The following is a 23,162-nucleotide window of genomic DNA, read 5'->3' on the forward strand; positions in this document are numbered from 1 at the left end:
ATATGCATGAGGAGTTCGCGTGCGTGCATGTAAGATAGTTTCGAAACAAGGGATCGAATTAAGTGCTAAACGCGAATCACGCCGGTGGATCGATTCAACTCCGTGATAAGGAATCTGCGCTCAACTTTGAACCCCCGTATTCCAAGCACATATTGCCTTGTAGATTGTTGTAATTCGCTTTAATTGATATCAACGTTATAATTAAGATGCGCTATAATTACGCTCTGCGGAAGATATTAACTCAATATTTATCTTCATAATTTTTCTTTGTAATCCTTAAGAACACGTACTATCTCATCTATCTCGGTGCGTTTTAATTAACTCGCGTATTGACTCACTTCACCTTATCTTTTCGTACTTTAAAATGCAGCTTTTTAAACGTCGTTAAAAAATTTGTCCCTTTATTTCGATTCAAAGCAAATTTAATTACTTATATAAATTTATCTATTATCTTATTGATCTTTTTTAATCACGATAAGAATAGAGTTGATACTCTATCGATTACGTTGATTATAATCAATACGGCGGGTTTTCTCATTCACAAGTCGATATCCTGTGTCTTGATTTGAAACTTCAGTTTTATGTTCGCAAACTTCAAAAGCGCGACACGTTGCCCTCCGAGCGATACGAGTTGCCTTCGAATAACGCGTCATGCATTTTTATGAAGTTCTGCTGCCACCGTTGTGAAAGAACCGACTAACAACTAACAACGTGTCGAAGAACGCCAAATACTTTCTTTTGAGTCTTGCCCTATTAGGAACTGCCGCGTGCGACTTTTTGATCTTTCAAGATCTCGCCGGTCGTGACGTGCTGGTTCTTTGCCAGGTTGATTTAAAAGAAGAGAAAAATCTTGTTAGCGCTCTGCACGCTGAAAACATTGCGGCCAACCGGTCTCGCGGAAGTATAGCAGATGCACGTATCCCGGAAGCTATATATGCTTCTCGCGCGTAGCTGCGAATTGTGTATTCCAACTTGTAAGAGTATACCGATAAATAATGTCGCGAATAGCCACGCGAAGCCAACTGAGGACACCAGGTCGAGCAGCGAAAAGTTACTCGCTTTTACGTTTCTTATTACTTTCCACGTTGAAAGAAGTAAGGGAGTGACATGCTACTTTACTCTCCTTCTCTCTTTCCCTGAAGATTTCCAACGTGTAAAAGAACAGCGAACATTAAGATACTCCATTTTTTCGTGTCGTCTGGCGAAAAGGAAGTGGATTTTAAAAAACACGATTTTTTTTCTACACCATGTACGTCAGTCGATCTTTCGCACCTGACGAGCGACAGACAGACGGCGAAATCAGCGTTCGAAGCTTCCGCGCAGATTTCATTATGCAATTCCATCTATAAATAATAGCTGAGATACAATATTAATCATCTTACGGTCGTTACCCTCCGTAACGAATACGATTGTAATACGAGCGAATAATCGACGGGCGGATTAAAACCTGCGAAAATCGCAGTGTTATAATCTCGTTCGGTAACACGGTTTCGCGAGCACGGGAAATATCAACAACCTCGTCGAGGCCGCATCATCTATCACGTTTTGCGCAATACGTAAAATGTGTTTGCGCTACATAACGCCGATGTGCATTTTAATAATGCACTCTTGCCATGTCCAAGCGCATTATCGCGTGCATATGCTATAACGCGAAGTGCTGAAATATCAAGAGTGTTTCAGTATCGATGTGCTCGAACGTCGTATGCGTATACGAGAATTTCCTTCCTTTCCGAGAAAGAATGCAAAAGAGACAAAAATTATTTATACGCAGTATTCCGATGGGAAAAAAATAGTCATTAGACTATATAGAGTCTATTTATATCGATAGATTTAAATCATTCTACATAGGTATACATATTTCGATATGCATTATCAACCTACGTAGTAATAATCAGTTTGTGTGATGAAGCGTTATATTTCGTCATACATTTTCCCATAATGAGCTTTTAGACCAGTCTGAATTGAATTACTCACGCTCTTTGCGCGTGTCTCTCGCAAAATATAACTCGCATCCGTAATTTAATAATGAGTTAATTATGTCCCGCGGGTAACTCTGCTTGACGAGAACTTTACAACTGTCAACGAACTTTAATTAAGGACAGATGAGCTTAAAACTCAAATATATATAAGCGATGTAATATAAACTGCGGACGCACGCAAATAAACTCGTCTTATCGGTCTTGGGAGCTCGTAGCTTGCGGAAAGCTGCTATCATTCAGATCGCGAGAAGGAGAATCCGTCCCGCAATGGCAATACCCGACGACAGCTTTGCGACCCTCGTTGCGAAGGGATACTCAAACGTGAAAACGAGAGAATTATCCAAAGCGCTCGCAGCGATATGGCAGCCCGTTAGTTTGCGAGCCACGGTCGCGAACTTCCACCTCTGCCCGCTGAAATGGCAGAATTTGTCAGCGGTTGCCCCAACGCCGCAACTTTGCCGGCCATCATTTTTGCCTCGGTCTCCCGCGTATTTTCCATCGTAAACACGCTCGTCTCGACACACGTCTCGTTACGCGATTTTTTCCACATGCCGCGTACATGCCCGCAAAGTTTCGATGGGTGGCTTTAAGTAGAGCCAGTTCTGCTTCCTTGGATAAATCGCGCGCGGATCGCGAAATTGCGAGATTACTTCGGCGTGCGCGCCGGTTTTAATCAAACTCGGCGCAGATTTATAGCGAAACGCGAAAAATGAAACACAATGTCCCCGCGGGGAAGCTTTCGACAATTCGAGAGTATTACAATATTAATACTCTCTCTGCGACTTCGTATTTTCGATATTGGTATATTTTATCTTCCACGTACGATGGATATCGATTAAATTAAATATAACTTTAATTTAACTTGCATATTTCTTACATCGCATTTTATGTAATTATCCTGTTTTGATCTTTATTAATTTATTTTGGAAACCTCTTTCTCAACTTTTCTTTGCATGTAATAAGACGTGTAAGAAAAATACTACGCTACTAGTTACGAGAATTAATTCATTAATTCATTATTTCGAAATGGCTTGAAAAAGTAATCAATTCTCGAATAATTTTTATATATATGCAGCTCTCCCGTCTCGATTCTTGAATTATACAAGACTCCTTTTTTATTCTCATTTACTTGCTGTCTTGTAAATACTTAAGTTTGTAGCGCTTGGACAATATAAATTCGCTGACAATTTTCTTCGTGACTCGGCGCAGAGATAAAAATGCAACCTCGGCTAGAGACGCAGTAGACGCATAAAGAACTTGTGTGAAAGAAAAGCGAGGAAAATGCAGTATGAGAAAAAGCCGGGTAAAATTATAATGAGTCCGAATAATTTAGTTTCATACACGATACTACTACTAATGGTACTGCTTGTGCTTTAATATGGGTCTAGAATAACGTTTTGCAAAAGTAAACATCGCCTTCCTCGATTTATGTTGAGATGAAGGTACATCGAGACGCGTGAATACGCAGCGTACAAATTCGACATATGTACTACATATACACGTGTAAAGTTTGTCAATTGGGAAATATTCTGTGCGCTGTGCGGTTACGCGAACCGCTACAACTTCGCAATAAGCCATTTGAGTCTCTGGAGAGCCACTCTTTACGACAGTTGAGAATTACAAGAACTACACCGAATCACTCAGGATAAAGAATAAAGTCCCACAGTTCAAATGACTAACCAGAGTTATATTTATAGAATTTCTGCTACGGTACATACAGAACTTATTCTCTATAAAGGGCTCGAGTTCATCAAACATAGTTTTTTTCATCGCTTTCTTTTGTAAATTGTAAATAAGTCATGTGTGAAATTGTCCTGTATGTAATTAATCATTTTGCTTTACTTTTATAACGTTTTAATTCTTTACTTTATTGCAATTTTAACATAGTACCTCTTAAAGCGTCGTATTTATATCGTTTGGAAATGTGTTAATAAATCATCGTCATATAAAATGAAAGAAAGAGGAAACCGTAAATAAAACGACGGAGCTTTAACGTGGCAAACAAAAGCACCCAGGACAGAAATAAAAGAAGCAACATTGGTTTAAAAAAAAACAATGATTTTTCACAGCTTGGCTTTCCGTTGAAAAACGATGTCGGATGGTAGACCGTTGAAACGCCGAGTTTTGGCGAGCTTTATTGAATTTTGTCGAGCAATTATTTATCGACGTTTAAACAATAATTTGAGACACAGAGGTAAGATACGCGTATATGAAATCACATTAGTTGTCACGCGGCTCAAGAGATCGAGACTTCAACCGTGTACTGACAAATGTCCAACCAGAGGTGGAGATGAAATTACATGCTCGTTGCTCAAAGCATTCTCGACGTGACTCCCAGCGGGAGTAGCAAGTTAGGGATATCGCGCCCATCTCGCTGTGATCCGCATAATAATTCGTGAATCGCATGAACCATTGTCGTTCGCACACCGCCATAAACGGCGCTCTGCAAAATACTCATTCATTGATGCAATGATAACGCGGGGTATCGAAGTGTATTTCAACTTTTCTGCCAACTTTGCTTCGCGCCTGACTGCGATTAATCCCACGGATTTCACGGGATTTAATTTCTGAAGTTTAAAAATCGCAAAAGTTGCGCGATCGATTGAGCTCGATTTCTATCCGAAAGAGACCGTAAGCTTCGTTCGCGAGAAACAATATATGCCATGTTCGAAACTGTACTAAAAAAAGGCGATACGTAAAAAAAAAGAACATTTACCGTCAACATGAGATCTGTGTTCTCTTTTTATTCTAAAAGAAAGTTACTAGTATATTGATAAACGCATTTCAAATTCACCGCACGTATTATAGAACTTTTCGGAATGGATTCTGATCGGAATTATTTTGTTTTCCATAGAAAACACAATAGAAATCTAGGAAATAACAAAACAATTTCGATCGGAATCCATTTTGAAAAGTTGTTTCGTAATACGTGCCTAGAAACACAACAAAGATTATGTAACAGAATTACACACGGATACTGATTGAGGCATATTGCCAATACTTGGAGGTGTTATCATAAGGATGTCGGGATGAGAAATCGTAAAAATATATAGACCTGTTTATCAATATGTTATGAACTTTTCCCAAAAAGGCATATGAAATTATCCTGAAGTCTCAGGGTTTCAAAACGTACTTGCATTTTGACGCAGCGCTCTCTCGTAGCAACCTTCGAGTTTATTCAATTTAAGTTAGACATCGAGATATCTCTTTCTCTCTCTCTCTCTCTCTCTCTCTCTCTCTCGTTTGCGACTCACGTAAATTCTGAGCTCCGTGTCCTGCGGCCACCCTGCGGTCACGTTGCAACGTGACATTTTAAGTAACGGGTGTCAAATTTCGTCACCGCTTCAACCAAACGACGACTTACATCGGGATGTTAGACAGTTAGCCTACAAAAGAATTAATACCACCAGCATCGATATCCGATCGTCTCCACGATGGTTTGTTTTACGGTTTTTCTTTATTAAATTAAGTAAAATAATTAGAATGTTCACGTAATGCCGTACTTTTTTATATAAAACCAAGTCGTGATAAAATTATATTAAAAAGTAATAATTAGTTAATTAATTATCGTGTTATTATGTATTGTTTCGTACGGTATTCATAAACATTTTTTTCTTAACTTAAAGTACATGATTCAGTGCTCTTTATACTTATTTTATTTATAGCGATGAGCATTGTCTATATAATATTAAACGAGACATTTTATATATGGATCTTTTTAATTTACTATTTTAAGCGTGCCAATGTACGAAATCAATCGTCCTGGATTTCCATCTAACTTTTTCCTCTCGTGTTTCGACCCGTCGTGACATGAATTTCGCCTACGACCTGCGAAATAGTCTCGTCCAGTTACGCGAACCAATTTGCGAATACGTAGATACCGAGAGTCATTTTCGCGGGCGTCGAGCAGCTTGTCGGAATGCCTTTGCGACTAAAGTGTGCTGCAGTTAAATCCAGAGCAAATTAGTAGAGTGGAAAGGTCGTCTCTCGCACGGCACTTGCCATTGTTAATTGGCGAGCGGACTGAGGGGCTGAGAGTACCGGGGATGATGCTCTAATCTTTCCCCATCGGATGCATCCAAGTTTAAAGGTACACGCACGCAAATCCCGCCCCCGTTGTTTGCAGTCTTCGTCTTTTATGCTCCTCGAAGAACGCGATCTCGCTTGGAAATCAAATTCGCTTATTATCCGTTATTGAAGCGTTCTCGTATATTTGGCTTATTTTGGATCATCATGATTATCGACTACTGAATTACTGAATAATTCTATACTTTTCATGGATTATCTCTTTCTCTTCTTGGTTTTTAGATACAACGATGACAGTTTCGAAATACCTACAATATTTTTAAGTTCTTTCGTTTCATCTCGTAGCGTAGGAGTTGTTACAGAAACTATTTATTGTAGAAAGTAGAAGTTCTTTGTGGAAAGTTTTCTTCCTTTTAGAATTGTTATTTCTAAGTAACTCTATTGTATATTCGTTAATGTCAATTAAAGTAGTAGTTTATTCAACTACAATACCTTACAGTTAGAAAGTAAGATATGATAAAATAAAAAGTTATATTCCGAAATTAGATACTTAAGATCATTATTTAATTTCAGATATATCTATGAATATATTTTATCTTATCATTCCCAACATAAGATAAAGATATTTTTTTTAAGTCATTAAGAAATAAAAGAATTAAAAATTTATTAATTTAGAAGATATCGGTCTAAAAGCTAATTTTAATATAAAAAATGGAGATATTTACTTTTATTAAGCTTAGTTACACAATTGTCGTGTGCAGCAATTTAAGTGGATTGCATGCACTTTTTTCTAAATAATGAAACCATAACAACATGACTCTACTAAATGGTCTCTACATTAAAATATTATTGCTTCCTGCTGCTTAGCTCTCTTTTTTTGTTATTCGCGAGACTTTAATTATTCGGGATGTGTAATTTCCTACCGAGATAAGCGTTGGACACACGACGAGGGAACTAAAGCGAGCGAACACGGAATCTGCCTTCAGAAATTCTTCATGATCTCCCTCCTGGCCTTCGAGCTTTTGTTTTCACCGCCTATTGTGACGATGACGTTCGATTTTTGCGTTATTGCCAATTAAAGAAAATGACATGACAGAGAAAGGATGGTCGGCCGTCGCTGCGTTTCTCGGTTCTGTCAACCGCATAGTGCTAGTGCAAGGATGGCTGGAGATAAAAAGGGAGTCTTTCATGAAATTGCTCATAAAAGGTATCGGCTCGCGTCGCATCGTATTCTGGTGGCGATCCGTTATTGTCCGCAGGACATGCACGATGTTCCGTGAAATTGCTCGCACGAGATGGTAGCCTTAGCGGTGGATCGAGCTATTCGTTATTTATCGTTTATCGGCGGCATTGTTTAGATTAGTTTATCGTATCATTTCGTAGGAAAGTTTTCGCGGAGAATAATATGTGAGGCGATAAAACAGATACTATCACGCGTCATATCAGTTTGCGTTCTTAGTGAAATTGAAAATAAGTAAAATATTTGCCTGGAAACAGTAACAGTCGAACAATGATAGCTTTTTCTACTGCGGGTTAAGCAATTTCACATTAATTGATATTAATATAAAACTTTTGAAGTTACTTTAATACATCATTGCCATGATATGAACATCTGTTCTGACTTTGTTTGGTTGTTTATCAGGTCGTTTATCGGATATTTTTTAATACAGATATTAATCTCTAAACTATCCGTTATTAGGGCATATTCAACAAACATAATAAGGGACGTTCGAAAAAAACAAGTATTTTTAATTTCATGCATTACATTTTACATTCCAATTTGCAGTTCGATGCATACTCTACAAAATCAATACGGAACATAATTTTTATGCTGTGTAAATTTAATTAAAATTTCATCAATTATTTGAACGTGCTTTTACAAAAGAGTAGGTAAATTTGAAAGAAGACGAATAAATTTCAAATAGAACATGCAAAAATGCCTTTATAATTAAATTTTTAGGTACATTATTAACACAGTAACTGTTTTAAATTCTTATAATTGCAACATATTCGAAAAACAGGAATATTTGGAGAGAATTTAATTAATTTCAGTTTATATAAGACCGCAAAAAAAACAAATGTCAACTCGAATTAACTAAAACTCAGTCTAATTACAACGAATGAATAGGATAAAAACTTCAAATATTGATACATTCAGTTTGCAGTTGAGTATAAGAATGGAAAAATTTAAATAATCTCATTCCTATTCCTATTGTTGAAATCCTATAATATACATATCACTTCGTAAAATACAATCGGTGAAATATACTCTGTATATTTCGTTCTCCACAGGCATTTTTACGTGTTTCTTATTACGACATAAGAGAAACAAAAAGTGTCAAGCGGGAGGGAAGACGGGACTTTTCATTTTACGGTTGTGATCTCTTGACTCAAAGAGCTGCTTCGGAGAAACAGCGATCTGGACAGTAACTTATTGAAGTAATAAAAAGTTATTGCTGTACTTTTCGTAAATTGTAATTTAACTGGGCAATTTGGCGATGTTATACGGAGCGAGTTGTATTGTCTCGTGGCGCATAAGGCATAGGTCAATGGGACGCTGATGGCTCACTATCATTCATCGATATGGACGTGCATTAACCCGTTTTAAGCCAAATGGTTACACAATCGTCTTTGTGTTTTTTTTTCTCGTACCAAGAGAGACGCATTATTTACGTAGATATATCAAAGATGAAAATCTCTATTTTCATAATATTCTTGATAAGTAGATTGAGAAATACATTCATATTTTTGAGAAGTAAAAAATTTTAGAAATCTGCATAGTTTTTAGTCAAGAATTTCCTGATGCTCGAGAAGGAACGTTTAGATGCACAAATGCACGCGCTTAGGTGAATGCGCAGCGCAATTAACGTGGCGTCCGAATGGGATGCTCCGACAATTGTAGGAATAGAGCGGAACTTCGTTGCGTTTCGGTGTGATTAAGTCAGAACTCATAAGCGCGCACGGCTATTGCCTACGCTTTACGTAACAGACCACAACAAAATGCCGCATGCGCGTACATTATTATTACACGAGATACATTGTAACGCGAAGACCTGCAGGTAATGCGCGATGGAGTGAATATATCTGAGTTATTACGGCCCGGGAACGTGATTATTAACGACTCCATGTAATCACAGCGCTAGATTGTCAGGTTGGCGCTTGTTTAGTGTAAGTATAGACGAGAGGACTGATTTATTATTCGTTTATCATACGTGACAGATAGGAATTTTTCTCCGCTACACCATAAGCATCGTAGGGAGTAGTGCAGTTAATATTGCTCGACGTAGAAATAGCGGTATTTTTAATGTGGTTCTCTACGATTAAAAAGATCTGCATCTGCTATGCAGGCGTGACAGAGAAGCCCATATTTTTCTCATTAGTTTCTACGTCTATGAAGAAACTTGTATTTTTCTCGTTAGCGTCTAGAAAGAAGCTTATACATTTCTCGTTAGTGTCTGCGTCATGATTTCAATTTAACGAAGGAACCGCTCGAAGGCGATAGTGTTCTACTATTTTGCCATCTGCGAACGACATAAATGGCCGCGCACGCACACGCAGATGAATGGCGTCGCGTGAAAACACAATGGAATCCTCCAATACTCCGTTCAATTGAGAGCGATTCGCAAACACGGGATACAGTAGAAATCGCGCACAATGGTGAACTTCAACAGTACCGAGCTACGTGGTTACGGTATAAGGGAAGAGGAATAATCGAATTTCCCTATATGACGAAAGGGAGACGGGTAAATCCCGAGTAACTTGCTTCAAATCAAAATTCACCGCGGCTCATACAAAACGTTCTGTCGCGATGCACAAATGCTATTGTTAAACGTGAATTCCGTCTGCATAATTCATGAACTAGAGTCATCCACCATTGGCGGTAAACATCGAATATATTTTCATCAATTTGCGACGCACGTCGGGGATATTATTCGGAACGGATACAGTCGATTATGTAGTAATAGCGTGCAACGTCTGGGAGAATATGCATATGCTTTTACAGTCGCAAACTCTTGTGAACTCCCGACCCGCTCTTCGTATACGTATCGCCGCGATATTAATATCGAAGTCGAGAATATAGAATGCGTTGCGTTCGTTTCCTCTCGTCTGCGTACATTTGGGTGCGGGATTCATAAACGCTGTGCGGTGCGCGAGCGGATGAGAGTTGGCTACAGGTGGTCCCGGGCAGATCAATATGGGTACGCGTGTTTGGGTGAATATATGAATACCCCGACGTTCCCTCACGACAGGCGGACTTTACGATCTCGGCGACGGCATTGTCGTATCGCGAAAAGCCTTGTCCTTTGCGTCATCACATCCGTATGGATTTCGTGTTCTCTTTTTTACATTCTCCCATTGGCGAGACGCGCGCGCGCGTCAGATATCTCGAAAATGGTATTTTGCGACCGGCATTTCCCGCGGTCTCGGGAAACTCTCGAGGCTAAATTGGAATGCTATACGTAAGATGGATCTCCAGACGGAAAGAAGTTTTCGGAAAGCGGACAGAAAACGAATTCATGGTGGAACAGCAAATGAGCAACGAAGATGTTGATCTCGAGCGAATCTCGTACGAAAATTGTACGGAAATAAGGAGAGGACTTTAACGCGTAGAAAATAAGTAGTTTTTATTATAGAAAAGCATAAATAAATTACAATATATTTAGTAACAGTTGGCCATATATACTGTGTACAAAAGTAGAAACAATGAAATCATATATAACAGTTAATATCATATCGATAGATATCGGATGTAACGAGAATTAAATTTATATGTGTACATGAAGTACAGTTAATATGAAAATACTATCGTAAATGTTTCGCTATTCTGCCAAAAATACTAAATGATGGCACGGATTATTAACAAATAACAAATATATATATTTTTTTCTCTGTCTACATCGGGTCATTATCATCGGACTCCTCATCATCTTCTACGAGTTCTCGTGGATAGCCGATGGCACAAAATTCCTGTGGTGACAGAACCGTATAATGCGTGGGGTTAAATAATGTGTAATGGCCGATACATTCTACTATCCAATCCACAAGAATGGCCGCTGCCTTGGCAGTTCGATACCAATGTTCTATCAGGCAAACCGAAACATAAATACTTTAATACGTACTTTCATCGAGCATACATTTATTTATTTGTGGCAACTTACCGATTGTCTTCTCGTCGTGAATATTGTCTTGGATCACAACGCCCTTCATCCCCCTTATCTTAGCCAAAGCATCGAGGGAATCGACCACTGTGGCTCCGGTAGCGAGTAACAAGTCCTAAAAACCAAAAGTATTTTTACATGATGGATCTGGACCGAGTCCAACTTTAAATACCGCGGTTGCGAACAAATGTGTAAATAAAAATCCTTCCGGTCTAGTGACACATACAACGAATTGGTTTTAATTACAGTCTAAGAAGCTCTGTCGCGTTTTTGAACATAAATTAACAGCGTCTACGAGGAAAATTAATGTTCCAGCGATTCTGGAGGCGAAACTCGGAATGCGATGTCTCTAGTTACTGGCCGCGAAAATTAGGTCCGAACACTGACCTGATATTGCCTTAGTGACACGTTGTCATACGGTCCGACGCACAGAAACGTGAAGTCCTCAAAGAGACCCTTCTCGCGTAGTCTCGAGTTACGAGGTCCAGCGCCATTAATGCCAACGTTATTCTGCGTGGTAGCCTCGTAAGGAATCTCGTCCAGCAGTTTCTGCTGCCTGATACAGTCCTCGATCCATCTATAGCTGACTATCCATTTTCGGTGAGCGATACCCTGTAGATACTTCAACGTGCTCTTCGCCGCGTTCTGTTCACCGGTAGTATTCACGATAACGTGCGTCACGTCACGGTCGAACTGGTTTACGTAATTCGCGTTGTACTTCGCCGCGAATTCCTTCACGGTAGTGATCTGGACCGGAGACAAGCTGCTGCATACGAAGCACAGGTCTCGCTTTTCAGACTGCCGACGGACATTCTCCAGCGTCTTCGTGTCCACCTGTTTCGCCAATAAGATATTCCCGCTTTCTATACGCTCGGGCCTCTTGCTCCCCGCGAATGCGTCAGAACGATTGATGGAGTTGTGCGCTACCATTGGCGTACTGTGGAAGATGGATGAAGATGGCGAAGATGGACACATTTCGAATGGTTTCGTAGGTGTGTTCGCGCCAGCCAGGAGAGAACGAGCTCTCTGATTCGGTCCCGTATTTGGTGTCCATTCGGAGGTCCTCGAGATCGGCGATAAAAACCTTATCTTTATACTTTCTCTTGACTCGATCGTTTTGTTCCCGCTGCAACATTACAATATGAATATATGTACCTCGTGCATGTTCCGAATTAATAAGGAAATATTTAGTATTGCCCTTTTTGATTTTCCAAGTAATCGCGTATTTTACATATTTTAACGCGTATTTGCAGGCAAAACTGTTTTATTCCGATTAGCGTTACTGTAAAATGAGTATATAAAGAATATCTAGTGGAAACTATACGTCTCAAGAAATCGTCACACGTTATTTACACGCATTATTAAATTATTATTTTGATTTTATTATTTTTAACTTTTTGCCTATATCTTTTTTTACATACTGTTCAAAGTTTGGAAAAGCAGAAAGACAGTTCCTGCCTGTTTCTTTGTCAATCACGTAACAGTGTACGTACACTATCGTATTTATGACCACGTGCAGGCATAATACCTAACTCGCAGAAACATGTAAGCACGAGCACGAAGAGTGTACGTTAAAAGAGAAGAGCTTAAAGTCCGAGTACTTACTTCTTCATCTTTTTCTCAGGAGTGTTCTCCACCACGTCGTCTTCGTCGGCGGAACGTTCCTGCGTTCAAAAACACAAAAGTGTTATATGAGCCTCGTTATATTGTAGAGTGAGAAGCTTTTGTGCCGTAGAATCAAAATATATCACATATCATGATTTCGTAATAAATTACTGACTGAATTAAATGAGATTGCAAATAGCGCACTTTGTAGCACAAGCTTGTGAAAGATGATATATATACGGGACAGACTATTTCATAATGCATTCGCTGCTATTTCTATGTAAACTACTGTAAATGCTACACAAGACCAACGTAAAGTGCTCGCTCATAAAGCGGGCTGTAAAAACCTGTTGTGACGTTTACGAAATTTAATAGAATTTAACATGTATATTACTACATTGTTACATTTAATATTACGGATCAAATTTTGACCTTAAATTTGCATTCGCAAGAAAGTTAATTACGCGTACTTTAATAATTTCGATAAGATAGAAATTTCTGTAAATTTCCATAAGCCCCAAGAAAACCTGCTTGCAATGCGTTTCCCTTGCGTTCCCCACGCGTTATCAAATTTACGATAACTATACAAATATATTAGACATAAATGTTACACTTGCAGCTATACATTCAATTTTTTATAAGATTTTTTGTAGAAACTCGATGTATGATAGGAAAATACCAAAGATAAATTTTTGCGAAAAAACATACATAAATACTCTAGTATTTAAAAAATACTGTTATTTAAAAATTATTTAAAAAATAGATAAAAATATAAAAGTATCATATAAGGACAAATATTTACCTCTGGCTCCATATTTTTATCTTGAATATTCTGCTTTCTTTTCCTCGGAGTACGTTGCTCCTTTAGGGATGGATCATTCTGCGAAATCACTTTTGTCGCTCTTGCTTGATTTCGGGCCGCGGTGCCGAATAGATCCTCTTCTAACATTTGCAGTTGAGCTTGTTGCTGCGTAATATTCATGAGCGTATCATGTTCGAAAGTATCATCCTTTGAATTTGATCTGTTGCCAGAAATTGTGGCTCTTTGCTTTTCGCTGTCATCAACGTGAAGCCGATCCGCCGATTGTATCCAAGTATTACGCTCTTCAAGGAACTTTGCCTTCTCTCGCGATACATTATGCTTCGATACGATTTTCTTATGAGAGTCTGTGTCAATCACATCGGCGTTTACCGTTGCATCTTTTCTACCTCTTTGGTCACTCCCGTAACCGTGTATTTTTTGACTGCAGGCTACGTTCTCCTTGTCAGAATTTCTTGAGCTGGTATTCGTTGCAAGTGATTTCCTAGCGTTTCTAGGAGAATGGTACTCAAACATGTCGTTCGTCGATGACGGAGGTACGATCGGAGTTTCCTGCATGGCGCCGCCACACGACTCATCTGTCATCGCGAGACAATTCGACGTTTTCTGTTTCGCCGACGGGCGATTGGGATTGCGATCTGACCGTTCGGTACAAGGTATAAAATCCTCGCTTTGTGGCTGCTCAACGTTGGCGATGATCTCGTCAAAAGTGTCCTGTAACAAGTATTCCCTGCTGTCCTTTTGCCTTGTAATATCATTCCGCGGGGTAGAACCTGGCGGTCGACATGCGTCGGGATTACTTCGCGATCGATCGATCTGTAGCACTCTGTTTATGATGTCGTCGTTAGAAGAGTCCGCAATCTTCTTCGATGTATTATCGTCTGTGTTCAACTTTGGTTGTAGCTGTAGTATATAATCAAGATTTTCCGAATTGAACAAGCTACTGCTCTCAAACATATCCGATTCTTTCGCGGAACTTTTCTGGCTTGACTTTGTGTTCTTGGGCTTCTCTATCTTGGGCGCGTTACTTGAGCGAGACGATTGATGATCCGCTGAGTTTTCTTCGGGCGGGGTTCTCATTGATTTGACGCTATTCTGGCTAGTTTTGCTTTCTTTCAACCTTTTTCGCGTCGCGTCATGTTCATTGCTCCATTTATCGGTTATATCCTGAGTACGGTGATCTTCGTTAGAATCCTGCCTCGCCGAACATTTTTTCGTAGTTGTGTCCGTAATCGATGCGTTCCGTTGGATACATTGATCGTCGCTGTGTCTTCGGAGAGAAAAAAAAAATTATGACGGTATATAAATAAAAGAACTATGACCATTCTCGATGAGAAGAGTACTTTTCTGAGATTAAATGCGCAGCGTGCTATTTTTCGCTTTGTTGCATTACTTCGGCTAAAAAGTAACGGTAATAACAGCATAACAGTAATCGCTCAAAGTAGTTGCAAAAAGTTGCAAAGTAATTAAAAAAGAAAAGGAAGGAAGAAAAGACACATTGAACTTCGGATAAAACAGTTCGTTAATTATGTAGATTTGTAGATAAAAATTGTGATCAATAGTAATAATGATAGGTATCTCTACAATCACAAATAAAATTGAAGTAGATATTAAAAATATAAAATGTAATCATAACAAGAAAGATGAAAGGAAAAGCATTGCAACGTTGAAAGTAGAGAAATAGGAGATGACAAAATACTGATTTATATAAGAATCATATGTAATAAGACGAATAAGACATAATTTTATTAATACCTCTTTAAATTTTTTGTAACATGGGTCGTCGATTCCGTGTCCGAGTTAGACGTCTTCAATTTTTTCTCGGGCACATCCTGTTCTTCAAAAGTCGACGAGATTACTTCGACATCTTGATCGTCCGGGGAACTCAAACGACGTTTTTTATTCGCATCCAAACGACTCGATCTCGTTTTCTTAGATAATTTGCTGCCTCTGTCAAGTTTTATCGTAATTCGACTACTGACCGAGTCGTTGGAATCGTCGTTTCCATCACTGGATCCGTCCACAAACATCTCCCTGTCACTGGCGCATCTCATTCTTTTCTTCTTTTTACAGAGGCTTTCGATGAAAGGTTCCTGTGCCTTATCTAGCGTAGACGCTGCGAGGTGTGAACTTTTCATCTCAGAAAAGTTGTTTCCTTTGATAGCGGACTTACTCGGGCAGAGCGCGCGTCTCAACTTCTCGTGCTCGCTCATTGGGGAGTCTATTTCCAGAAACTTCAGCTGCGAATCTTTATCCGGTGACAGCAGTTTAATAGATTTTGACGTTCCTGGATAAGTATGCGAGATCGTCCTGTGAATCGCGCTCTTGTCCGCACGAGATACTTTATGAAGAGATCGCGCGCTTTCCTCAGCGACTTCCTCGATCGACTTATCCAATTGTTGATTTGCGCTTGAAGAACGTACGACTGTCCCGCTCTCTTCTCGATTTAAATGAGAATCCGCATCTTTTTTTGGCGTCGAAGTTGCTGAAGCTTGACAAATCGACGATGCCGCCGGAAATTCTTTCAAAACCGCTTGATTCGAATTCGCGTTATTTTCCAAATAAATATTCTTCACCACGGAATTGTTACTCGAGTTTTGCGAATTATTCCACGGATTAAAAGATATATCTACATGTGCCTCGGATCTACTGGCCGATTGCTGCATATTGTACACGGGGGTAACTCCAACTTCCGCTGGTATCAACCGTTCGTGTTTAGTCCCGCCTAGGAACAAATATTGAACATTACGCCGCCTAATTAACGTACCCAATTGCATAAATTTCACGGGATACGGGAAGTCACGGTTCAAGTCACGTCTCACAACTTTCAATCGATCAAATAGTTTACCGTCCATGGATACGGGCGAACTGACGCTCTTGCGATTGCCGATGTCTTCTCCGTGTTTGTCAACCGATATTCTGTACGACAGCGGAAGTTGGCTTAATGGCGGTGAATCATGACTCTTGTTATCGCTAGTCATCAGCTTTCTTCTCAAGGATAATCGAGACTTGTTCGGCGTCGAAGATTGAGGAGAAACAGCGTCACTCGATGTCCCCTTACTGGTCTCTCGAGGTCCGGGAGTCTGTTTTTCGGCCGGCAAGCAGGACGAATTTCTAAAGCTGCCGGCAGTTTGCGATACGTCACTGGCTGTTTCGTGTATAGATTCGTTGAGTTTCTCCGGCGTTAATACGGTTAATCTTTTTTGCGGCGTTAGCGATAAATCTTGAGCGGGATCTTGAGATTCTTCCGCGGCCTTTTCAATGCCGATAATTTTGCTCATTTGATCATTGTTCAGGTTCATTATGTGTATCTTCCTACCTTCCTCCAGCGTAATATACGATGTGCTCATCGAAGGATAAGATGATTTCGAACTGTCGGTCATATTTTTTTCATGTAATTCCATCTGACCTTTTTGATCGGCCTCTTTTTCGCTTTTATTTAAAGTCGTCACAATTCTAGACGAATCGTATTTGCTACCTGGCGAGAGCTTAATGTTTTCGACTATCCGAGGTACGTTTTTATTTTTCTCGGTGCTCACGTTCAGTTTCTTCACCTTCCTCTTTCTCGCGCGTTTCATCTCTTTCCCGAACTCGATCACACGGGACCAGTTCGCGGTGGATTGCTCAGTGGTCGTAGATGTGTTCGTCGCACTCTGACTCGTAGCTGCGATCCGATCGTGCGCTGTCGTCGATGATGAGTTACCTTGATTGACTGTTTCCTCGATATCCTTCGACTCCAACCTCGCAGCCTGCTCACGCCTTTCCTTTGCCCATATTCTGGCGTGAGAAGCCTTGTATTTCAATTCACTCGCATCAGAATCGATCTCTATTACTTCGCCAATCTGCCTCGCCCCTTTAGTCACCTGGGACAACGCGCTGTCCTCGTCGATACGCTTCGGGCAATCCGTACTCCGTTTTCTATCTTGATTTGATCTGCGACTCGCGTCGATCCCGTCGTGAGATACTTCACCGGTCTCATCTGATTCATCATTGTCGTCGGATATTGGGTTCATCGGCCTAGCTTTGTCTTCGATCAGTATTTCGATTTTCGCGATCAAATCATCGGTGTTCTGCTTATCGGGAAACGAGTGTAGCCACGTGCGAACTTTGAATTCCGGTGGGCTGTGAATCGCATTGTCATTTTCGTCGCCGGAGAAAGCGCGGGAAGACCTCGAAGTTTCCGGCTTCTCTTTTGACATGTTCAAACCGTATCGCGGATTATCATCGTCAATCATTGTTCCGTGACTTGTCGACGGCTTATCGGTTTGCTTGTTCGCGTTTTGATTCAATTGGCGAATGGACTTTCCTTTGTTAGACGACGTTTCTTTGTTAGAGTCCCGGCTAGATTGTCTAGCATCCGGATAAGAGCAGCTTTCCTTCGTATCATATGGCTGCTTCGAGTGCGATAGTACTGCAACACGAATATTATCGGAGCTTTATCGCAGATATCGGCGAACCCGTCTCGTCTTATTTGCTGATATTGCTAAAGAAACTATACTCTTACATCTAACTTATAAAAAAGCTATGAAAAGATCAACTTGAGAATCAATATATTTAATCAGGAAATAGTTACATATAATTTAAAACAATGTCATTAATTCTATTTCATCTTTTGTTTATTTTATTTCTAGAATATGGAGCGTATTAATCTATGCAATTAAGAAATTTCAAGAGAATGTAATTCTGAAAATTGCAGTGGAAATCTATGAATAATCTTGGTATACTTTAAATGTGGAAACTTATCAATACTCTTATCTTATCCGATTTTCGCGCGGAAAATCGTAATAGAGATAAAGTAGTTTTGATAATAATATATGATATAACGTATTACTACGTATTAATGCCTAACGCGTCGATAGAATTATTGCGCGATAGGATATGAATTATTATTCAGAGAGGAGCGCAATTTCCATAAAACACGATACGTTTTAATTTTTAACGTATATATTTTATAATCAAAGCGTGATAAAATTATATACAAAATCACGACGTGCCTGGCCACATATCCATTTTTCCAATCATGTATTTTACCATATAATTTTTTTTTACAATAAAATAAAAACAGTTTGTTTTCTACATAGTCGGTTACGTTACACAATTTTTCGTTTTTATAGAATGTATTTTTTAAAAATCTGACTACTGCACCGCGTATTGCGTGACGTTAAAGTAAAAAACGAAAAATACGGTCAAAGGCAAAAGGAAAAATCTATAGTAAGGACATTTCGAATATTCAACATAAGGGAACTGAATAACGTCAGGAAGGTACGTGATACCCAAACTCCAGGGCCTCATAAAACATTGAGGCTTTCTCTAAAACGTATAGCGTGAATCGAGGCACCCGAGAGTATCGAGAATTAAATTTTTCAGGCCTCCACCATCCCGCGCGCCGCGAAGAACGTAGTGCTGGCCTCACTTAATGTACTTTTACGGCGGGGCATCTACCGTGCAGTGCTTTTAACTTTCGCGTTCCTGGTTGAATAACACAATAGCGGATCGCGGATCAATAGTTGGCGCAAAAATTACGATTATTATCCGGGCAGTAATGATTCTCAATATCGTAGCGTAGCTACTTCTGGTATATAGCGTAGCAGTCGTTTCCCAGAGGAAACATATCCTAGCTCTCTACGCTTTTCCTCTAATTGAGAATTGATCTATGTACTCCAGATTCCCAAATTGATTTAATATCGCATTAATTTGAATATAATTGAATAAACTTTTAGATCAATTAAAAAAAATGAACATTTTTCGAATGTACTCACTGTCGATACAGCTGTCCTTCTTGATGGCAGTGACAAGTTTTTTGAACTTCTCGATACAGATTTGCAGATGATCATCCTTGGAAATGTTGCGTCTATTGAGACTCATCTTACAGAGCGGACAACTCGCGCTTTTCTTCCGCAAGACATTTCCTATGCATGATTTGCAGAATGAATGACCGCATCGTGTCTTGGTAGGTTCTGTCATGAGCTCCAAGCTGAAAGAAGAAACGACTAGATAAATCCTGTTTTGAAGAAAATTAATCAAATCTTGATTCACGAGATGATTCACAATTGATTGATCATTTGTAACATAATTAACTGCACACACATTGTTTAAATAATGGCATAAACTTATGTTTGGCATACATTCCTCTGTCAATATATTTCTCTGCTCTGTTTAGACGATAAAAAAATCTATAAGCGAGCTTAACACTTAATTAAAGTATTCAGAGTTCACTTAATGTAATGTTTCTCATGACTGTTATCTAATGACTACCTATAAATACTGTTCTGAAAAAAATCAATCAAATCTTGATTCACACAAGTGACTGACAATCAAATAGCGGCATAAACTTGTTCGACATGCATTCCTTTGTTAACACACTTCTTTGCTCTGCTTAGACATTAGATAAAAACATTTTCTAGCGAGCTTGATACTTAATTAAAGTACTCGGAGTTCACTTAATGTAATGTTTCTCATGACTGTTATTTAATGACTACCTATAAATACTGTTCTGAAAAAAATCAATCAAATCTTGATTCACACAAGTGATTGACAATCAAATAGCGGCATAAACTTATGTTCGACATGCATTCCTTTGTTAACATACTTCTTTGCTCTGCTTAGACATTAGATAAAAACATTTTCTAGCGAGCTTGATACTTAATTAAAGTACTCGGAGTTTACTTAATGTAATGTTCCTTATGCAGAATCAGTAAAAATTGTCAACTGCCTCGGTGTGAGTCATGATTGCCTGCGAGCTACGCTGGACACTTGTTGCACCGCTCGAATTCTAACCTATATCTGTCCCAGTCATCACGCACGAAAAAAACAAGTTGATCGTGCGGGTACCGAACTGTTCGGGTTTCAGCGACGTAGTGAATGAACGCGCGTGATACGCGGACTTACCAAATCGTGCATATTAAAGATTTCTGGAGGTTGTGTATCGCCTCCGAGAGCCGATCGATGCCTTTCGGCCGGCTTTGATCTGCCATCGTTTCACTCAGTCTCGAATCTCGATCGACGGAACGCCAAGGTCGCCAAGGTTCGTTATTGCGCGAATTCGCGAACTACTTTTTCCCCGGGAATACACGGTCCTTGGATAAATTTGGTAGGACAAATACTGACAGATCCTCGTAAACGCGTTTCTCGTTTCGAACTACAAGGCGGACTTGACAATGCGCGGGAACGACGCGGCGGCCGCGGCGCCGCCATTGATTAAATGCGCCGAGTCGGACGAAGTACACACCAGTGGTAGCTCACGTGGTACGATCGAGATCGATTCTTCATGTAGGTGGTGCTCGCATTTTAAGCCCCGGACACAACATTAAAGTTTCGACCAATCGCCTTGCTCGATTCGGGAACGTATGGCCGTTACGTTCCCGTTTCAAGCAACGCGATTGGTCGAAAATTTAATGTTACTGTTACGAAAAAGTGTGTGTCCGGACTCTTAATTTTACAAGATCATCTGAAATTGGCGAGAAATTGGATCTTAAATTTCATTTAATGTTCCATCCGACCGATGAAATCATCCAAGACGATTTTAAACGTAAGATCGGAGAGAAGAGTTTCAGGTTTCAGTAGACGAAGGATGATTCATAATCATGCTTTTCGCATAAGAATGTATTAGTGCTGAAACTGGGGCACCGCCCTTAAGAGTGCGCCAGTGTGCCATGAATCGCGCGCGCTGCCTCGACCGCCTGAAGTGAGCAGCGCGTCTGTATTGGCAGCATTGGCGCGGGGCGCCGGCGGTTTCACGCGATTCTCGAGTGCGAGGTGCGAGGAGTCCGGACTCCGGAGTCCGGTGTTCGGTTTCGCGATTATGGCCGCGCGACGGCGATCCGTTTCGCGTTTTGCGAAATTTCGCAAGATCGTAAAGCTCGTACAACTCCAACTTGCGAGATCTCGTCGATATCAAGCGTGGACAATGACGATCCCGATTACGCCGCGCTCGACTAGCGTCGTTCATCAGGTAATCTCCTTTCTCAGGATCCTTTTTAACCCCGCAGCAGCGTTCGATGACTCTGATCGAAGATGGCTTCTTGAAACCAGAATAGAATCTTTTTGCACTAAATATGAATTTTACATAAAATCGCACACACAACGCGTACACACACGTCTGCACACATGACGCATGCACACACGCAAGCATGACACAAAATATATCTCTAGAATGAGTCTGACTACCACACAAATTGCTCTACTGTGCTAAAATTTAATTTTGAAAATGAATTTTAAATTAAATTCAGGAAACACGATTTTACAATTAACAGATGTTTCTTCCTAAATTGCTTCTTTAATATAATTGACAACCTTAGTTAGCATGTTAATTAGAAATATCTCTCTTATTCTGACAAGAAGAAAATATAATGAAGAATAAATTTATAATGAAAAATTGTATATCCTTATTAAGGCATATTATTGTTAAAGCGTACGTCCAATGGCGATTATTTATTGGCCATATAATGTATATTTAGGGGATAACATAATTTCATTCATTAAATTATTCAATAAATTATCACGTGGAATTCTGTTAACTATTACCGATAATAGTCTCTTACAATTTCATGTACTGAATTAATAGAATGCAATGAAACTCAAATGCCGCATTAATTATCATATTTATTAAGTGGTAAATAATGCATTGTATAATATATTATATGTGTCTTAAATTTATATATATATATTTTTTTTTCTCAATGCAATTTATTACTGCTATTATGTGGACAAATTGATAGATCAAGTCTATAACTCTTTGAGATTTATTGTTGAAACTGTCTCAGCTGGTGTAATACTCGAAATTGATATATTTCGATTAAAATGGTCAAAATGCTATTTTTGATCATTTTAAAAATATCACGATAAAGACTGCAGTAATATTTATTGTCCGAGCATAACGTCGAAAAGTTATTTAGCGGATTTCGATGGATTAATTAAGAAAGGAAAAGAGATTGTTTCTAGCGAAACGGTCAAACAAATGATGTATCGTAAAATTAACGGTCGCAATAATATACGTGAACGGTTTGGCTCGATAATATCGAGCCACGATATGACCACTGACCACGGTATGGTTCGTGCAGCAATTTTACAATGGGCAGCGCGACGTTTCGCGGTGTTCTCGCGGAGAGGAATATAATCTTGCCTGCAGCCAGGCAGGATTCATACTGACGCGCTCATGCATAAGCCATTTACTGGTTTACGGAAATGTCGAGAGCGCTGCGCGACTCGCTTTCGAAAGCGAATTTATACATTATTCGCTGGCGATTATATAGGACAGCGGATCCTGCGTTTCGCGGCGCGGAGGCTGCTCTCGACGTTGGGGGTTGTTTCAATTATTCGCATGCTTCCGTGATGCAATCTACCGATATAGGCAATTTTCGACCTTCCGTAGTGTAGTTAATCATGCAAGCGTCCGCAGCCGCCTTATGAAGAAGCTCCACGTGTAGATATAGGTCACAACTGCATCCTATTTTAACGTGGGTCGGGCAAATGTTTAAGGCAAATTGTTAAATTTAAAGAAAATAGCTAAATTTTCGAAGCAGTTATTATTACATTACAACATGTTGGTAAATGTACATTTGAAATTATAAGTCT

At 39.6% G+C, this 23,162-nt stretch overlaps 1 protein-coding gene across 2 annotated transcripts; it reads right to left on the minus strand.

The window, feature by feature from the left end:
* Positions 1-10,635: 10,635 nt before the first annotated feature.
* On the minus strand, positions 10,636-20,780 carry LOC112455764 (breast cancer type 1 susceptibility protein-like). Of its 2 annotated transcripts, XM_025017914.1 has the most exons (9): positions 20,478-20,780; positions 19,349-19,563; positions 17,805-18,000; positions 15,345-17,348; positions 13,572-14,859; positions 12,770-12,828; positions 11,552-12,290; positions 11,165-11,279; positions 10,636-11,086 (listed from the first exon to the last, which is right to left on the minus strand). In XM_025017914.1, the coding sequence occupies exons 1-9, from the start codon at positions 20,561-20,563 to the stop codon at positions 10,899-10,901; spliced, it is 4,890 nt and encodes a 1,629-aa protein (XP_024873682.1). In that variant the 5' UTR covers positions 20,564-20,780; the 3' UTR covers positions 10,636-10,898. The 2 variants fall into 2 exon arrangements, with proteins under 2 accessions (XP_024873682.1, XP_024873681.1); XM_025017913.1 differs by having other exon boundaries at positions 15,345-18,000.
* Between the last annotated feature and the right edge of the window lie 2,382 nt (positions 20,781-23,162).

Source organism: Temnothorax curvispinosus, unplaced genomic scaffold, assembly GCF_003070985.1.
Source record: "Temnothorax curvispinosus isolate PA1 unplaced genomic scaffold, ASM307098v1 QBEX01006326.1, whole genome shotgun sequence".
Lineage (NCBI taxonomy): Eukaryota > Metazoa > Arthropoda > Insecta > Hymenoptera > Formicidae > Temnothorax > Temnothorax curvispinosus.

What these genes read in the sequence shown, in the direction of transcription:
- LOC112455764 (XM_025017913.1), bottom strand. Translation starts at nt 20,563, where the DNA reads ATGGCAGATCAAAGCCGGCCGAAAGGCATCGATCGGCTCTCGGAGGCG. An exon ending in GAAGGACAGCTGTATCGACA is followed by an intron (nt 18,001 to 19,348) that starts GTGAGTACATTC and finishes TTCGTGTTGCAG; the next exon opens with TACTATCGCACTCGAAGCAG. An exon ending in ATAAAAATATGGAGCCAGAG is followed by an intron (nt 12,829 to 13,571) that starts GTAAATATTTGT and finishes TTTTGAACGCAG; the next exon opens with GAACGTTCCGCCGACGAAGA.